This window comes from Rhincodon typus, chromosome 27, assembly GCF_021869965.1.
Source record: "Rhincodon typus isolate 14 chromosome 27, sRhiTyp1.1, whole genome shotgun sequence".
Classification (NCBI taxonomy): Eukaryota; Metazoa; Chordata; class Chondrichthyes; order Orectolobiformes; family Rhincodontidae; genus Rhincodon; species Rhincodon typus.
This window is the reverse complement of record NC_063358.1, coordinates 20,464,620-20,483,335: the sequence shown is the minus strand read 5'-3', so window position 1 is coordinate 20,483,335 and position 18,716 is coordinate 20,464,620. Positions and strand designations below refer to the sequence as shown.

The 18,716-nt window shown below is 38.7% G+C and overlaps 1 protein-coding gene across 1 annotated transcript in view; it reads right to left on the bottom strand.

Annotated features, from left to right (window-relative positions):
- LOC109931708 (fibronectin type III domain-containing protein 5) overlaps positions 1 to 18,716 on the bottom strand; it is a 68,400-nt gene that overhangs the window by 10,080 nt on the left and 39,604 nt on the right. The window contains exons 2-3 of the mRNA XM_048612944.1: positions 17,709 to 17,824; positions 13,960 to 14,152 (exon numbers count right to left, since the gene is read on the bottom strand). Coding sequence (XP_048468901.1) covers positions 13,960 to 14,152; positions 17,709 to 17,824 — 309 coding nt within the window. The remainder of the gene's footprint in view (positions 1 to 13,959; positions 14,153 to 17,708; positions 17,825 to 18,716) is intronic.

The window sequence follows — 18,716 nt, the reverse complement described above, 5'->3', positions numbered from 1 at the left end:
CCTCAGTCTTCCTTAGTTTGTCAAAACCTAACCATGCATAAGCAGTCAAGAGATCATTTATCCAAATCTTCATCCATGTTTAAACCATCAGGTTTCAATTCTGAAAAAATCTTTTCTCCTGTCTTGCTTCTGTGTGGTAACAAAAGTGTTAAGGCCATACTTTGCTTCCACTTTGGTAAAGAAGTAACCCAGGTCCACATCATTAATTTCATTCTTCTACTGGCCATTAAGATCATTTTCAAAAAACTGGGGTGGGTTATCATACCCTGAAACTTTATGTTTTGATTGAACCATCTACTGCCACAACTGTATTTAAACTGAATCCAAGTCCACACATTTAGTGAGAGCTTTATTTCAGTTGACCACAATCCATAAAACTCACACACCCGACTACTAACTCCCCAAATTTATACATTCAATTAAGACAAAGCAAATGTGTCCATTACCCTGTCTCTTTGTTCAGTCATTCCTTCAGATCATATTAGGTAATGAGCTGGTGAGAGTTTTCTTTTAATCTGAGTTTGACAGTCAGGTTGTTTAGGAACTTTGCATAGCTTGACTAAATGTTTTCACATTTGTATTGACTTCAGGAGCAGTGGGGCATGAACTCCAGCGCACCTCCCCAGTGAATCGTTCCCATAAAAGCTCACATTTGTAAATGTATTGCTACTTTACATTACCACCTGTCTGATCAACAAGAATGGTATGTGCAGCTACAAGAACCAATCTACACAGACTACCCATCCTTCACACTATACCATGTTAGAACCTTATCTAAGGGAGTGCAGATCTTTCCCTAATGCCTAGCATTGCACAACATTGACTCATTGTTCAATTGGGAACTGTAACATGCTGAGAAAGCCTTCAAATGGTTGAAAATGTTAACTTTTATTGAACAATGCCTAAAGTGAAGAACAAACAAACAAAAAGTGCTGCCGTTGCTTCTGGGAAAAAACAAGGACAGCTTACCTTTTGAACAATGACATATTTACAGTCAATGAATGATTATTGCATCCAATTCTCATCCACTGGAACAGAGTGTCAATTAGGTCCTGTCTGGATTGTTGTGCTTAATGCTGCAATGCCGTATCATGCTGAAGGTGATGTTCCTCCACCACAATGTCCTCGTCTTCCTCCCCGGATGACTGCTACTGGTCTCCCATCCCTTGGTGTACATCACATCCTCTCTCTCTGCCTGTTCCAGTTGCACAGTACAATGTGTGCTAGGATTATGCAGCACACTGTGGCTGAGTGTACTGTGATGCTCCTCCAAATCTATATGTTCTTTCCTTTCTTCCAAGCTATGGCATTTCCCCCTAAGAATAAACAACAATTCCAGCTCCTTCTAAACTGAAAGCAAACTAATAATCTTCAATGTTTATGCATAAACATGTAGCCACATAAACAGTGGTTAGAAGAGCAGGTCAGAGGCTAGGAATACTGTGGTAAGTAACTCACTTCCTAACTCCCCAAAGCCTGCCACCATCTACAAGGCACAAGTCAGGAGTATGATGCAATATTCCCATTTTGCCTCGATGGGTGCAGCTGCAACAACACCCAAGAACTTGACACCATCCAGGACAAAGTAGCCTGCATGCCCATATCCACAAGCATCCACTCCCTCCACCACTGATGCTCGAAAGCAGCAGTGTGTGCTATCTACAAGACGCACTGCAGAAATTCAAAAGATCCTCAGACAGCACCTTCCAAACCAACGGCCACTTCCAGCTAGGAGGACAAGGGCAGTAGCTACATGGAACACCATCACCTGCAAGTTTCCCTCCAAGCCTCTCACTGTCAGACTTGGAAATATATCACCATTCCTTCACTGTTGCTGGGGTAACATCCTGGAATCCGCTCCCTAAGGATCAACCTACAACATGGAGACTACAGTGGTTCAAGAATTCAGCTCACCACCACCTTCTCAACAGCAACTTGGGATGGGGAATATGTGCTGGCCAGCCAGTGATGCCTACGTTCACTTGTAAAACTCTCCCAATGGAATCAAATTCTCATTATCACCTCAACGATTCCCTTTCATACTGTTTTAAAGAGCATCATGGCTCTAGAAGTCTGACATGTTCATCATGAAACCCTTCATACGCATAGACTAAAAGCCACACACCACTTGTTCAAAATACAAATTCTAAATAAATGATATTTAAATATATATAAATTACACACTTTATATCTCACAAGTCAGCGGTAAAGCTTCACATATTGCTTCACCACAAACTCTAAGTCCTCTATTGGGAACTACTAGGGTCAATGATGTGAGATATTTCATTGTCCATTTTTTACTCGCGACTATGCTATAACAGTGAACAAGCCAAACAAAAGTATAAGATGTATACCAGCATTTAGTAATTCTGCCAAAGCTTAACAAATGTGTTGCACATGGAATATTTAGCTTGCAAGCAGATGCATTCTGGGACTCTGCTCTTAGTTTTGGCTTAATGCTACTTATATTGGATTTATTAAAAGGTCTTTGTTTTCCATTAGTCTTTCAGAAACTTGTCATCGAGTTAACAAAAGGTTGAAAATCATCTTGAGTTTTTAAACTAGAGTTCTTTAGTTGTGGTTTTCCCAACTTTGTTCCCCTCTTATAGTGAATTTGTTTTGCTGCTTTCTCTCACTGTTTATCTTGCCTCTATTGTCTCCCTGGTGACTGCACTTATTGAACTCTGACTGTTACATGCATAAAACCTTAGTTCACAAATAATGATATTATATAGAATAATGATCCGTCTAAAATCAAGGAAACATTTCAGCATCAATTAAGTGGGTTATATTGCAATAATAACTGTTTCTCTCAATATACTTAATTAGCCAGCAAATCTGTCATAATCTAATAACTGTCTACTTCTAGTCAAAATATCAATGAGTTGAATACAAGACTAAACGTATATCTGATATAGTGTCACACCTCACTGCGGTAGCACACTGAAAATCAAGCCCTGCTGTTCCCTGGTTGTCACAAAGTTAAAGATTTTATAAAAATATGCAATTCCCTAATTTATCTGTCATTTTGGTCCCAGATTGACAGAAAGTACAGACCAGGTTTCTGTACTTAACATGAATTTCTATTTAGAGCTATTGAGTCATAGATTCATAGAGATGGACAACGTGGAAACAGACCTTTCAGGCAACCTGTCCATGCCGACCAGATATCCTAAATTAATCTAGTCCCATTTTCCAGCATTTGGCCCATATCTCTCTAAACTCTTCCTATTTATATACCCAACCAGATGCCTTTTAAATGTTGCAATTGTATCGGGCTCCACCACTTCCTCTGGCAGTTCATTCCATACACACACCACCCTCTGGGTGAAAAAATTCTCCCTTAGGTCCCTTCTAAATCTTTTGCCTCTCACCTTAAACTTATGCCCTCTGGCTTTGGACTCCCCTACCTTGGGAAAAAGACCTTGATTATTCACCCTATCCATGCCCCTCATGAGATTCTAGCTGCCCTGTTGACATACAATCCTATTAATTATAAAAGTCCCCCTGCAAACACATACAGAGAGACTCAGATGAAAACATTTTGATGTTATGACTGGAAGGAATAACCAGGAAGGGAGTTGAATCGCCCTTGTTCTCAGGGTTTGCTCAGGCGATCGTTTCAGCTTGCCAGGACTTGCTGCTCCTCAATCTCTTTTCTCCACGTACTTTCAGTTACTTACAGAAGGCATGAGCGACTGATTCACAATTTATAAGGTCTCTGACTTATCAGTTGAAAGCAACAGCTCACAAAAACTGGTGAGGGGAAAATAAACCGTCATTCATCAAGCTTTAGTTATAATTTTACTGCAGAGAGAAGGACAACAAGTCTCTTTCCAGAGGTCCAAAGGCTTCTGCCTATCTTATTGACAGCCAAAAGCTGTTAGGTTACATGGAAGCCTCATCATATAGTTGTTGGCAAGTAGAATATCTTTGTTATTAGCAATTACATATCAGTCTACAGACCAATCAGCTACTTGTTACCAATGAAATCTCATTTTATACACAACCTCCAGTGCCAGTTCATCTGCAATGAAACTTTCCCCATTGGTTGAACAAACAACAGCTTGAACAGCACTTACAATAAGTGGTGGTAGCTTGCTTTTAAGAAATGCAGCAGTAATTCCTGCCACAACCTTTGGGTTTTAAAATAGTCCATTTCCCATTTCAGACCACAGTCAAAAATACAGAAAAATAAAAAGATAGTCTTAAATTGTACTGGTTTTATAGGTGTCTGTTATGGGAAATTGCTGACACCATAATAAGTCCAGAGACAGTAGAGTTCAGATGGTTCATTTATCATTGGTTATGGACTTTGGATTATTGGCTTTCAAAGTATTGACACTCAAAGTTACAAGTTACCACAGTAGGTCAATAGAGTAAGATGACACATGGATTCATGCTTGCTATCACATACACATTTCACACACAATAACCCATTCGCTCATACGGCGTGCTGTTATTTAACACCCACATGTTGTAATCAGCTAAATATCCTTGGTGAGAATAATTAATTTACCAAAGAGAAGACCTTGAGAAAGTGAATTCGTGACAGAGTGAGACTCTTAAAAAATTGCCATGGGAAAGAGATCTTTGAACAAAAGGGTCTTTAGATATAATGAAAGAGAACTATTTTCTCCCTTTCCTTTTCTGGAAGGGCTAGCTTGGGCTCAATTTAAAGACTTAATCTAGACTGTCACATCAATGGTGTACACTTCTCTTCAGCAGTCTGTCAGGATTGAGGATGACTTGCCATAATGTATTCCAATGGGTTTGATGGACATGGCTGTTAAGTCCAATGCATGATATGTGCTATATGAGGGGCAGGTAGTGCTTGAAGAATCAGTCAAATTGCTTAGTCATTGTGCACTCTCTTTAACACCTTGATTTTGTTTTTGTGTATGCCTGACAAAGTCTCTAGTTTGGTACTTTCTTGAATAAACCTTCTCCATTTTGGCCTGTCACAAGCTAGGGACTCCCATGAGTCAGCAGGCATGTTTCATCTCTTCAGCCATCCCTGAAGCTACTCCATTGTTATTCTGGAGATTTCATGCTATGACTGAGTTCCGTGTTGAAAAGCTGCTTTGGGATTCTGGTGTCAGGTGTGTAAGCTACATGGTCTACCCAGAGGAGCTGCTTTCAGTGATTAATGCCTTGATGCTGGTATGTTAACTTTGGAGAGGACACTTTTGTTGGACTGTACTCCTTGCCATTGGATTTGAATAGTCTTACAAAGGAAGAATTCATAATACTCCTTCCATGCTTTGATGTGCTAGCTGTAGGTTGCTCAAGATTATGAAGCATATGGGAGCACACTATTCACTGCTGCCCATTGGGATCGCAGTCTTGGATTTGAGATCCTGGTCCTCAAATATTCTTTTCTCCACTTAACCTAAGGCTGACCTGGCACATTGGAAGCAATGATGATTTTGTCATCTGTACCTTCGTTAGGACGAGGCTCGCAAAATACAACAAATGGTCTCCATTTTCCATAAAATCACTGCTGATATTAATTAAAAGGGTGGGGGAGAGATAGGTGTAGAGAGGAGGTGAATGGGAAGGGGAAGTGTTGTACTTTGGAAGCTGGTTGGAAGAGGTCCTTTGTTTTCTGGATGTTTAATGAGATGCCCACGAGCACCAGCTGAAAATTGAAGTTCATTGACAGAGGGTGGAATGATTTTGCTTTTGAGTGGAAAGTGACATAGGTTGACTAGTTTCCTATCTATTCTATAGATTATATCGACTCCTTTGGGTATGTTGCTGAATGTTAGATGCAGTATTGCAATGACAAAAATGGAGAAGAGATTAGTTCAGTAGCACAGCCTTGTTTGACCCCAGTCTTCATTGAGATAGGATCTGCAGTGATTCTACTGGGGAGGATCACAGCTTGTAAGTTATTGTGAAGTAGGCAGACATTGGTGACTTCTGTGTAGTACCTAATGATGTTGCATTGCCAAACATTAACAAGATATTCAATTGAGTGACAACATGTCCTCTCAGGTATGTGTGAAGAACTCATGATATTCTGTGAAGAACAACAGAATATTTATCTCTTAACTGATATCTAAAGCAGATTATATAGTCATTTATCTCATTGCTTTCTGAGAGACAATGTTGTACTGAATTTTCCCTACTAAACAACAGTTATTACAGTTCAAATATACTCGGTTGGCTATGAAGGACTTGGGATGTCGTGAGGTTATAAAGACAGTTTCTGTTTTTGTGTGAAATAGCTCTAACCACACTTAGCTATTCAATCCTATAATGCCTGAATTTTCTTTACATTTTGAATGTTGAAGGTTAATTAATGACCTCTTACCTTAAATAAATTCTGTACATTTTGTTATGAAGCAGGGGTTTCAATCCTGCTCCCCCTCCCCGATAACTAAAACCAAAACACCCAGAAAGGACCACCTCTCCTCATAATCTATTAAAAGAAGTGCACAAAGTGGTATAACCTGCCTCATAACCGTTCATTTTATTATGAAGGGGAGGTTAAATGAAATGAACTACTGACAGTTACCCTATAATCAACAAGTAACTATTTATCTAACAGTGAACAAATTAACAGAACTGCTAACAAACTGAACAATTCCCGCTTAATTATTAGCTATTCCTGAATAAAGCAAAAATGTAATGGTACGCTGTTCCAAACTTAATTTCTCAAAATTACAGCCTGGATACGTCTTCCAGAATGCTCCACATCCTCTCCACTAATACTTAGTCTGGAACGCCTTTCCCCATCAAATTCTTGTGTCAGGAACACCTCTCTTTGTCAAATTCTTGTGTCAGGAACATTACTCAAGAGTGGCTCTATACCTTTATTGAGATGATGGTTTTCTGAGAGCTTAGAGAATTCTGAGACAGTCAGTGATTTTCTGTTTAGAGCTGATGGATTGTTAACTCGATTGGATGGGAGTTGCTCTCACACTGATTTTCAAATGCCTTTTTTTTTATATCCTTGATGATCTATTTTTCCTTACATTAGGATTGGTCCTAGGTTGTCAAAGCCATCAGATTTAAATTTAATTGGCGTTTAGTTTCTAAGTTCCTGGCTAAACTTAATCGGCTGATTTTCAAAACAGTTGCCATAATAACAAAATAAACTACTGCCTGGGTTGCTAACCACACAACCTTTTGATACAATTTCAGGAGTTCTTCATGCACCTGCATTTTAAAAAAATCTCTATGCCTAGAAAAACACATAATCTTTTAAAGAGACCACACACTCTTCTGCACACCCCCCCACCTATCATTTTACAACATCAAATTCTAACATCCTGCCTTCCAATCCATGAATGCTCTACTCAACTTCGCTACTATTTGTAATCAACATTATGCATATCATAGGATTTGATTGGCTTTGTCCTGGAGTCTTAAAAGATATGGCTGCAGAGATTGTAGATGTATTAGTTTTAATTGAGGCCACAATCAAATCAGCCATGATCTGTTGAATGGTGGAGCAGGCTTGTCGGATCAGATGGCCTACTCTTGATCCAAACGTGTATGTTTGTATATAAAACATATTTCTTTTTTTAAAAATCTCATACACCACATACAGGTCTCCTTCCTTTCCCAACCATTTCTGTTTCCTGGGCAGTCTACAGCTGAAGGGAGAATCTAAAAATTACAGCCAATATTCAGGAGTGAAATTAATAAACTCTTCCACACCTGAAAGCTGGTAGAAGTTTACAGTTTTCTTTCACAAATTCAAATAGTATGGTGCATAAATAAAAACCAAAACATACCATATATATGTTAACTAAAAGTATACATTTTATGGGCAATGCTGGGTTATATCAGGTCAGCAATGACCTCACTGAACAATTGACAGGCTCAATGGGCTAAATTGTCTATTTCTGTTTCTATGCTCCTGGATAATAGCACAACGACTGAACCTGGTCTCTGATTTAGTACATTAATATAGCTTTTGACAAAAATTCAAGCAGAACGGCCTAATAGAGTCAGATTTACAGCATGGAAACAGAAACTTCGGTCCAAACCGTCCATGTCGATCAGATATTCTAAGTTAATCTAGTCCCATTTGCCAGTATTTGGCCCATATCCTTCTAAACCCTTCCTATTCATATACCTATGCAGATGCCTCTTAAATGTTGTAATTGTACCAGCCTTGTAGCTCATTCCATACACGCACCAGTTCATTTGTATAGATTTGTTAAAGTTAAAGCAGTAACACAATTCTTGCATTGTGTTCAGTCTCTAAAGTAAAACGGGATTTAGATTTGGTATAGTTAATGACTTACAACAATACTCCTATCAGTTCACAATTGTCAAGATTGGAATGTCATAAGTGGAGTTTGAATTGGGACTCGTGATTTACCTATGTTGGTGACATGCATGTGCAATGATTGAGGTGAGAACAGCAGAAATTCTTTATACTTCTATTTAAACACTTTGAATGAATGCTGTGGGATATCGCTGTGTGTATAATTAATACATTAGCCTGAAATCCTGTCTTTGTTACTTTAGAGATAGTAGGAACTGCCGATGCTGGAGATTCTGAGATAACAAGGTGTAGAGCTGGATGAACACAGCCGGCCAAGCAGCATCAGAGGAGCAGGAAAGCTGACGTTTTGGGACTGGACCCTTCTTCAGAAATTTGTTATTTTAGTTTGTTTAAGGAATTTCTCTAAGATACAAAGTCAAAAATCATGGAAATGTTAAGTAGTTTTGCAGTAGCATTATTGCAAAGCTTATGAGTTCAATCAGGAGCATTAAATATCATTCACATTCAGAGTATAGCCATTGTTTAGATTGCCTCTATATTAATAACAATTACTATTTCATCATGAATCAATATTACTTTCAAATGAAAAGCCTCATTGTCTCAAGAGTTTGCCTTTCAATGAAATCTGAAAGACTTCCATTTTACTAGATCAATTAAGGAACAATAGTGCAGGCAACTAGGCAGAGGTAAGACATACCATATTGCTGATTGCATAATCAGCTTATTAAATTGTGATTACTTAAATGTGTGTAAAGAAACTAAGTGATTAATTGAGATCTATAAAAAGTATTAAAATCTTGTACACTGCATTGAATGATAACGAAGTCAACTTATTCTGTTCAAGTCAGGCTCACAATGTGACCATCTAATTGATTACTGTATTCATTCAGCTATAGCCTGCCATCCTCCAGCTCCACACTGTGTTATCTCTGACTCCAGCATCTGCAATTCTTACTATCCTCAGTACCTATTTTGTTTGATATCAGTGTTTCTTTGATCATTCAGAAGGACCATTGAATACTCGCAAGATTTATAAACTGTACGTGAGCATTGTCTTTGTTGGTACCTGTTCCATCTTTGAGTCGGAAAGTTCTTATTTACCCACATCAAAACGGAGCAGAATAATCAAACTGAGATTTTTTACTGCAGTATTGAAGGAATGCCGCACTGTCAGAGATGCGCGTCTTCTGCATGGGATGGTAAAGTTTCATCTGCCATCTCGGATAGATAGAAAAGATTCCACAGTACTATTTTGAAGCAGGGAAGTTATGCCTAGTGGCCTGGCTGATAATTATCCCTTAATCAACATTACAAGAACAGATTATTTGGCCATAATCACATTGTGGGAGTTTGCTTTGCACAATTTGGCTGCTGTGTTTCCTACATTACAATAGTGACTGCACTGGAAAAGTATGTCAGAGCTATAAATGGTTTGGAACATTCTGTAGCCATGAAAGGCATTAGATAAATGCAAGTCTTCCTTTTGAAAAGGATTTATAGCAGATTTAAACAACGACAGAAGTAATACAATTTGACCATTTTACTTTTAGCTCTTCCTGCAGAAAAGAAACTGTTAGATTCTTACAGTACCTCCTGGATAGCAATTATTTATTTTACAAGAGTTTGCAATGGCATATATATTTTTACTGTGCAACCTAATTAAATATAAAATAAGTTTTGAACAAATCTTTATTGTTAACAATATAAAAATGTACACAGATGAAATGTGCAAAACAGTGACAGTAAATGTGCTGCTGAAACATCAGTGCACATGCTTTGACCAGTTATAAATTATTCCACTGCTTTGTTGGAAGTTCCTTGCAGAATATTTTACTTATCATTACTGCAGCTCAATATTAATATAGCAGGATTCAGAGTAGGTGGGGGAAATTATTCCCATTACTGGATGACACCAGAGAACACCAGTATAAAGGTGATTGCCAAAAGCTCCAGAAGTGACATGAGCTAAAATGTTTTTGCGGCAATTGATTAGGATTCTGGGTGCCCTGACGAACGGTGTGAAAGATGAAGATTCAAACTGAAAAGAAAAAAATGTTTTCAGAGCTATTAGGTAAGGGACTGAAGAATTTGGGACTAACTGAGTTGCTCTCACAGAAAGCTGGCATGGACACAATGAGTTGAATGGCATCCTTCTGTACTGTAAAAGTTCTATAATTCACAGGCTATTGCGGCAGTGTCAATTGACAATCACAAAAGCAAGATATGTAAAACAATGACAGTCATCCCTGTATGTGACACACGAGAATCATTGCTGGCTGGGTTTGGCGATGATGAATGCAGTTTAATATTTAATGGTAAACTAGAAAAAGAATATTAAATTACATTATGCATGGTGTTAGGCAGAGTAACATTGGAGGGTATGGTAGGCTATGAACGTGGTCTTATTTGCAGTGTGCGTGATCTCCACAGGGGGTGCAGACAAGAACACGGTGTATTTTCTGGCTCAGACGGCAGGGAAGATAGGTGGAGGCAGAAGTTCAATGAAGTGGGTTTCCACATGGGTGGGTGTCAGAAAGGTGCAAAGGAAAAAGGACATGGGGCTCATTTGGGGTTGGAGGTGGGGGTGGGGGTGGAGGGAGGGAGGGAGGGTGTGGTTGCTAATAGTGATCATCATGAGCTGTGTTCCTATACTTGATGTCGTCTGGAACACGCCCAGGTTAGCTGGACTCAATGTCATTTTGATGAGCAGAAATCCATGTCTGCTAGACAATAGGATGTTGAAGGATTGCAAACATTTCATTGTTTATTTGCAATGCATGCAGAGCGAAGGTGCTTAGAATTCAAATGCTATTCAAAGGCAAATTGTCGTGGTCCTTGCAAATTGAACATTGGCATCTCAATGGTGCAGAACTTAGTATCAATGACTTAAAAAGAGGCCGATGCTGGCCAAAAGTAAACCATTATTAATGCAACTGCCAATGGTGTTGTGGGAGAACGTTGCTTCAGTGTCTGTTATGTAAGTTTAACAGTGTTCTGTACTGAATGCAATGAAAAGTTGAACAATTGATGTGGGTCTGAAATGTTAATAGGTCAAAACAGAGCAGACACTCCCTTTTTCTGAAATTGTTGATCTCTCAGCTGACATGACACCTTCGTGAAGTTGGTACACATGATAAGGCTGATGCAGAAGCTGAATGAATGATGGAAACATGTCTGTCATTATTCATGGCACAGAACATCTCACTGTGGAGAAGTGTGCATAGACCTTACATGCAGGGTCTGCCACTGTTAACTCTGAGAGCTGCCTTTCAATCTTTGTGTTTCCAATTTGAGCCATTTCCACTCAGTGGTGTGTGCCTAGATGCTGGTGGAATGTTGGTCACAGGTGCTGCCTTCTAAAGAAGTGAAAATGAATGCAGGAGGACTAGAGCCAATGGTAAGCTCAGGAACAGCCACAAGTTGCCACAAAAGCCCATGTAGTATCCACCTCAGGAATAAGTTGTAGCCAGGGCCCCTCAAGATGCATAAGGTCCGCATGAGTGCCAGAGGTTTTGATTCTGTAAATGGAACTGAGCTGGATACTAGAGTGGGACCTGAGGGCTGCAGGATTGGGAGACCATCCTCTCCTGATGGCTGTGAAGGTGACAGCCACTCAGAACCTCTATGTGACATACTCCTTCCAAGGTTTGACAGGTGAGCTATGTGGGAACTCTCAGTCATGCTCCCACAAATTCGTCAGTGACTGATGACATTGGGCAAGATCACACCAGGTCAATTTGTTTCCCGATGACAAGGTCAGGGTTGAAGTCTGGGGGCAGTAGCATTTGGAAAATGGCTGGTTTTCTCCAGGAGCAAGTTGCAATTGACTGCACATGTGGCATATCACAGTGTTGCAGAATTCATCGTTGGGAAGGTGTTACATTTCATTAAGTTTCAGGTGATCTGTGATCTCCATTACCACTTCTTGGAGGAGTGTGACCACAGCCCTGGCAGTTGTCATAACTCTGGCATCCTGAAGCACTCCCATGTATCTGGGCATGTGAAGGTCCAGGTGCCTTACAAAGATGATTCCTGAGGGCAAGGGCTACCCATTGTGACCTTGACTTATGAGACATTGCGCTGCCCTCTGATTGACACAGAGTGCAGTACAATACTGCCCCTGCTACAACCATGGCTGTGGTAGGAACAGATGATAGGGCTGCTAAAGATGTCAGTTCCACTGGGGACATGACCTCCAGTATAGTCTGCACAGTCTGTTATTGCATCAGCCTGGTAGGATGTGCTCTGCACATTTGAAGCAGGCAAGGAGGCAATGTGCTGGATGCTGAGGAACTGGGAAAATGGGAGCAGTGTTTTGAGGAGAAGGAGGAGGATGCTCTCCTTGTACATGACAGAGCTCAGCTGCACTGGGCACTGCAAGTCAAACAAGACCTGAATGACACACCCAGTTCCTGTGTATGAAAACTGGGTGCATCAAACTATCATGAACTCTACACTCGTGTTTTGTCATCATACCAGTGTTTGGTTGGCACTGTGGGGCTAAATGGCAGCCTCTACTGGTTTGTAAATAGAGGATCATGTTTGCAGTGGTTGCATGTATGTGATGTTCGCCTTGGACATTTAGGGCAGAGTAGCAGTGACTTAGAGAGAGTCTTCAAATGGGATGGAAAGGTAAACTGTGTGGCCTGTTGCAGTGATGAGGTTGAGAGAATGGGTTGTATGATAGGGGTAATGTCAGCCATGTGGCTATGTGCCATGAGCAGTGTGCCTTTGTGGCTGCTGTGTCATAGAGTTGCTAGTGAGGGGCAAAACTGGATTGCCAACACTTGTTTGGGTGGACGGGAGCCCTTCAAGGAAAGCGTGTGCACAAGGGATACCACTCTTTCAATGGGTATCTGGTGAGTTGGTCTGGGAACTATATGTTGTAAGATGGAGCTAGAATTGGACATAATGGATGTCATGGGGGAAAGGCAAGTAGTTAATTAGACCCGTCCACAAGAAATCTCACTAACCTTCATGGAGCAAAGCCCTCCCAGAAATCTGACACAACTCACACTGAACCAAAATCACAAGATTCAGGCTCACGTCTCTATTCTCACAGAGGACGTATTTGATGAGAAAATTTCTTTATTTGCCGATGGTGCATCAGTAATAAGGGCTAATAAAAAATACTTCTAGTGATGTAGAGTCAATTATCAAAATGAGTTTATAAAATATTTAAATTGCACATACAGAATGATATTAAAAATATTTGTTATTTAGAACTGCTATATTCACTTGCAGAATACAACCAGGAGCCAGATTCTATTTTATAGTCATAAAGTTATACAGCACAGAAACAGACCCTTCATCCAACTGATTCGTGCCGACTAGATATCCTCAACTAAACTAGTCCCATTTGCCAGCATTTGGTCAATATCCCTCTAAACTCTTTCCAATCATGTGCCTATCCAGATGCCTTTTAAATGTTGTAATTGTGCCAGCCTCTACGACTTCCTCTGACATACATGCAAAACTCTCTGTATGAAAAACTTGCCCTTTTTAAATCTTTCTCCTCCCACCTTAATCCTATGCCCTTTGGTTTTGGCCTCCTCTACCTTGGGGAAAAGACATTGGCTATTCAACCTATCCATGCCCCTCATGATTTTATAAACCTCTATAAAAGTCACCCCTCAGCCTCCGACGCTCCAGGTAAAAGCAATTCTAATGGTCATAAGCCATTCTATTAAAGCACTTCAATTTAGCATTACCTTTTGAAGCTGATTTCTCAGCTTCCTTTGGGGTCCAGAAGGAGATAGGGTCACTTGCTGGGCTCACGCCACTCAGGGTAATTGACTGCACATGGACAATATACTCAGTGTTCTCCTCCAAGTCCCACAACACACAGGAACGAGTTGTGGTATTCACTTCCTGGATAAGGCGAAGCATTCGCACATCCTTTTTCTAAGAATAAAACGTACACTTGTTAAGCTTAAATGAAAACATTATATATTAAACACTTGCAACAAAATCCGTTGATAATACATTAATTTGAGATTGAGAATTTAGAGACACTTCCTTAATACTAGCGAATACTATAACCATGCGATTAATGCTCTGGGTAGATTGAGATTGCAGCATTAAATTAGTTTGCAAGATGAGGGGAGACTAGGATCAACGGGCTGAACAGAGAACAAAGTTTTAACTTTTTCTTTGTAAATATTTTTAATCTAAAGTCTGATTGAGTTCTCATAATTTTCACTGATAAATATAATGTACATAACCAAAAAGGTTCTGGTGCATTTAAGTTTACATTTCTCACATAGATAGATAGCTATAAGCAGCTGTATGCTAAATGAAGACTTGTCAATAAGAAAGTTTATGCCAATGTGCTAGTTATTTATTTCATCTTAAAGATGACTGCAACTTACAGCTGTCCCTTCAGTGTTCTTCATTGCTTTCAGTTACAGCAACATCTTTCACCGACACCTTGACCCACCATGCCCTGTTAAACTTTCAGTTTTTTTAAATGAATCAGGCTGTTTAAATTCTCATTCAAAATCTTCCAGCACAGACAGAGGGCATGAGACTCCTAAGATTACAGTGTGACAGAAATCATAAATATTCTAAAATGTCAAACTTAAGACATATCAGTTTAAATATTTGATCTCCATTAATTTTGATTGTGTTTAATTTTAGCTTCATGCAAAAAAATGTTATCATCACACTCCAGAGGGGCTAACAATATAATAATTGACTGAGATTTATTTATTTGCATCTGTTTCCTGACTGCATAATGCTGTTATGGTAGATACATAAAATAAGCTCAAAAAGATAGTTAGAGTATTAACTATTAATTATTATCACCACATTCCTACTTACTCATTTAGATTTCTCTCCCATACAATTCAAGCAAATGAAGGAATCTTGCAACTGATTACCTGATCCATTAATGTTACCATACCACAAAACAGAATCCTAGGCCATAAAATTGATTAACTTTCAATCTTTATTAATGTAGTGATTACATCTGAAGGAGGAATAGATCATGTACTGGTGAGTATCTACATAATGTCTGAATATTCTGGAGGATGAATGCTGTAGGACAAGCCAAGTCTGATGGCATTTTGTTTGGACTGATCTGGAGGTCATCACTATGAGCACATTCTCAGTGCTCGAATCTTGAGAGGGGAATAATTTCCATTACTCAGGCATGCATTAGCATAGATGACTCTAATAAATCAAGGAAGGAGGAGAAGTCCAGATGTTGTTTGGGCTTAAAATGTTGAATAAAATGGAAGTTCCATTGGAGATCCAGATATTTTTGAATTCTACAGGTAGATCAATTTTCTTCAGGGTGTCACTGCCTCTTCAAATGCAATTCTGCCTTTTGGCCTACTTCAAAAGCAATCCTGCTTGATACTTCCCTCTTGTTGTTTCCCACTGGGAATAAACACCACAGTAGGAAGATAGGTTACTGCTGAGTCACATTTGCAATGATGCTGTGACAAGTAGTTTAGAATCATAAAGAGGAATTAAAATGCGTAAAGAATCCGTAAATAGAACTAAATTTTTTTGTTACAACAATGTTACGTATGTGTTAATGGGGAGATAGCTTGAAGGCTTTGGGAGTTAAGGAAAATTTTGCTAAGTTATGCTTTCACTGTGCAATAAAAAAGTACAAATAATTTGGATAAATGTGTGCACAGTCACTTGAACAGAAGTGTATATAAAGTTGAAGGAAAAACTGAGTGAATAGTGGATCCTGGAAATCAGAAACAAAAGTTGCTGGAAAAACCCAACAGTTCTGGCAGCATGTGTGGGGAAAAATCAGAATTAATGTTTTAATTCTGTTTTAATTCAGTGACTCTGAAGTTCTGAAGAAGGATCCCTGGACCTGAAACATGAACTCTGATTTCTCTCGGATGCTGCCAGACCTGCTGAGTTGTTCCAGCAATTTCCGTTTTGTTTTTGATAAAGTTAAGAGCATTTTCCAGGAAAAGTGCATTAAAATTATTTATGTGTGTGGTCGGTGTCTTTTTTTTTAGGGCATAACTTAAATTTCAACTTCTCGACAGAAACTTTATAAAGCTCCGTCAGTCACCTTTTTCTATGTGTTCAATGTGTATAACAGAGATGTCACAGTTATTTCAGGAGCTGTAATTGATTCAGAAAAAAATGTGTCATATTAAGTATATCACTTCATTGACAGCACTTATTGGAATACTATCAAATGCTATTAAAACGTCCTCCCCAGCAGACAGTTATTTTACATTTCAATTCTTCAAATTTCTGCATCTTTCATTGCTTTTTCTGTCCCCAAGCCATCCATTTTCTAATAGGTGAGCCAGATGATGTAGGATGTCAACTGCTCTTTGGTTACTGTAATTGTCACTTCATTATTCAACTTGAAATATGCTATGTGCAGCAAGGTGAGTTCTAATTTTCTTTTCCTGTTTCAATAATAATGCTTCACCATCTTATGCATTGCTCAAGCTCTGGTAAATTTCACCCAGTGAAGGTAACTGAAAGAGTATTGTTGATCATGAATTGAAAACTAACTTTTCTGAATAGGGTGCAAATTTGCCACATGATTTGCATACATTCTAACACAGACATTGGCAGTTTGTTTACAGTTGAGCTTGCCTCAGTTTTTAATAGCACATATAGCAGTTGCAAGACATAAAGTTGGAATACCTTGTTGTTTTATAGACTTTGAAATTATAAAGCACATCTTGATATCAAGCAGCACCTTAAGTTTGAAACTAATATTGGCAATAACAGAATGTCTAAGTCAAACTGTAGAATTCAAAAGCAGAGCTGATTTTATTATTACAATTTTTGTTATATTTCACCGGAAGATCAGAACAGAGAAGCTTTGTTCAAGAGCTTGAAAACAAATCTACTACATTCATCTTATTTAATATTAGTTATTCCAGCTTACAACCGTCCAGGCTTACCCATGAACCCAGGTCCCTGATCATGTTGAAAATGTGATCATTCTTAAATCTAGCAGATCTGTGGGGTTACTGAGTTTTGCCCACCATTTTTGCTAAGGTTCATTGCTCTGGTGTTTGGAGCCATAAGTTGATTAATAGAACTTGTACAATGCAATGCATAAAAATTCATAGCAACTTTATTCAGGCAATGTTAAAATAGCAATTTCGAATACACTAGACACTTCATACATGCAGCGGCATGCATACTGCAAACGACCCTCAATCGCAATACACCTGTAATCTTTACTTAGGTTGTAATTTTAGTTTCTTATTAAATATTAATAAAATGTGATTTATTTTGCTGGGTTATGTCATGCTGTAACATTCTCAACATTCAGAGGATTCAGTTTACCATGGTGCACATTGTCTGGTTTTTATTAAATCAAAACAAAATTCTTTTGAGATATGATGATATTTCTTGCTTCTATCACAGTACAAGTAAGACATTGAGGAACAGTTGCAATGCAGGAATGGGCAGAATTAGAACAAAAAAAGTACGGACGAAGCAAATACAGTAATACCTGCTGTGATATAGCATAGCCAATAACAGCATCTCCATCAGGAACCTCCCATGATACCACTGCCGAGTTGGCCTGCAGCTGTCGGACTGTGACATTGACGGGAGCTGCTGGTATGTCTATAATTGGAGAAAGGAATCAAATTAAAACAAAATCTCTTCACATTCTGCTTGTAATTTGTTTTAAAGATTCCCACGTGCTGATCTCTAGAATTTTAATTTTCAAAACGTCCATCTAAATTAAATTGTTTTTGTTTCTTTCTCTATTCTTGCCATTTGAGGGATGGCGGGTCATGAGAATTAATAAATTCAACATCAGATAGTGCAATACAAATACATCACTTTAAACTTACTCTTAGTCTTCAAAGAACACCTCAGCTGTGATGGTATGACATTTCCATTTGTCACACTGTCAGACTCCAAGTAAAATTGCTAAGTCAGTGTCCTATTTGAAAGCAATTTTTACTTGACTTAGTCTTCCTAAGCATGTCTCATTTATCAAAAGGAAATTTTATAAAATGATATATGTTTAGGTTTCCTGCTGACAGTATCAAAATTACTTATAGATTGCTATCTGATCAGTAATTCACAAAATAAGTCCTTGCAGTCCAAAGCAAACTGATACTTTCATGATAGGAAAATAGAAAAGTTTCAGACAATTTCTATTTGACCCTTGCAACTTAAGTCAGAATAGACTTTTCATTTTGAATAATATGTTTTATATTTTTGCAGCGCAGTGATTTGCCAATTAACAAATGATGGAAATACGTTTCAAAGGTATACATTTTCATTAAAAAGACACATCAAATTCATCTGGTGGATTAGATGCTATTTCACTCTTAGTCAGTCAATTGAATCTTTTGACATACAAGTGGAACAAACTGTAACAATATAGCGCAACTTAAAAGCCCCATTCATCCTTGCATTGTTAAATTATGCATAACTTTCAACACACCTTCATGAAAGAACACCAAACAAAAAGAAAATTACCAATGGCAGAAAAGCAGACGAG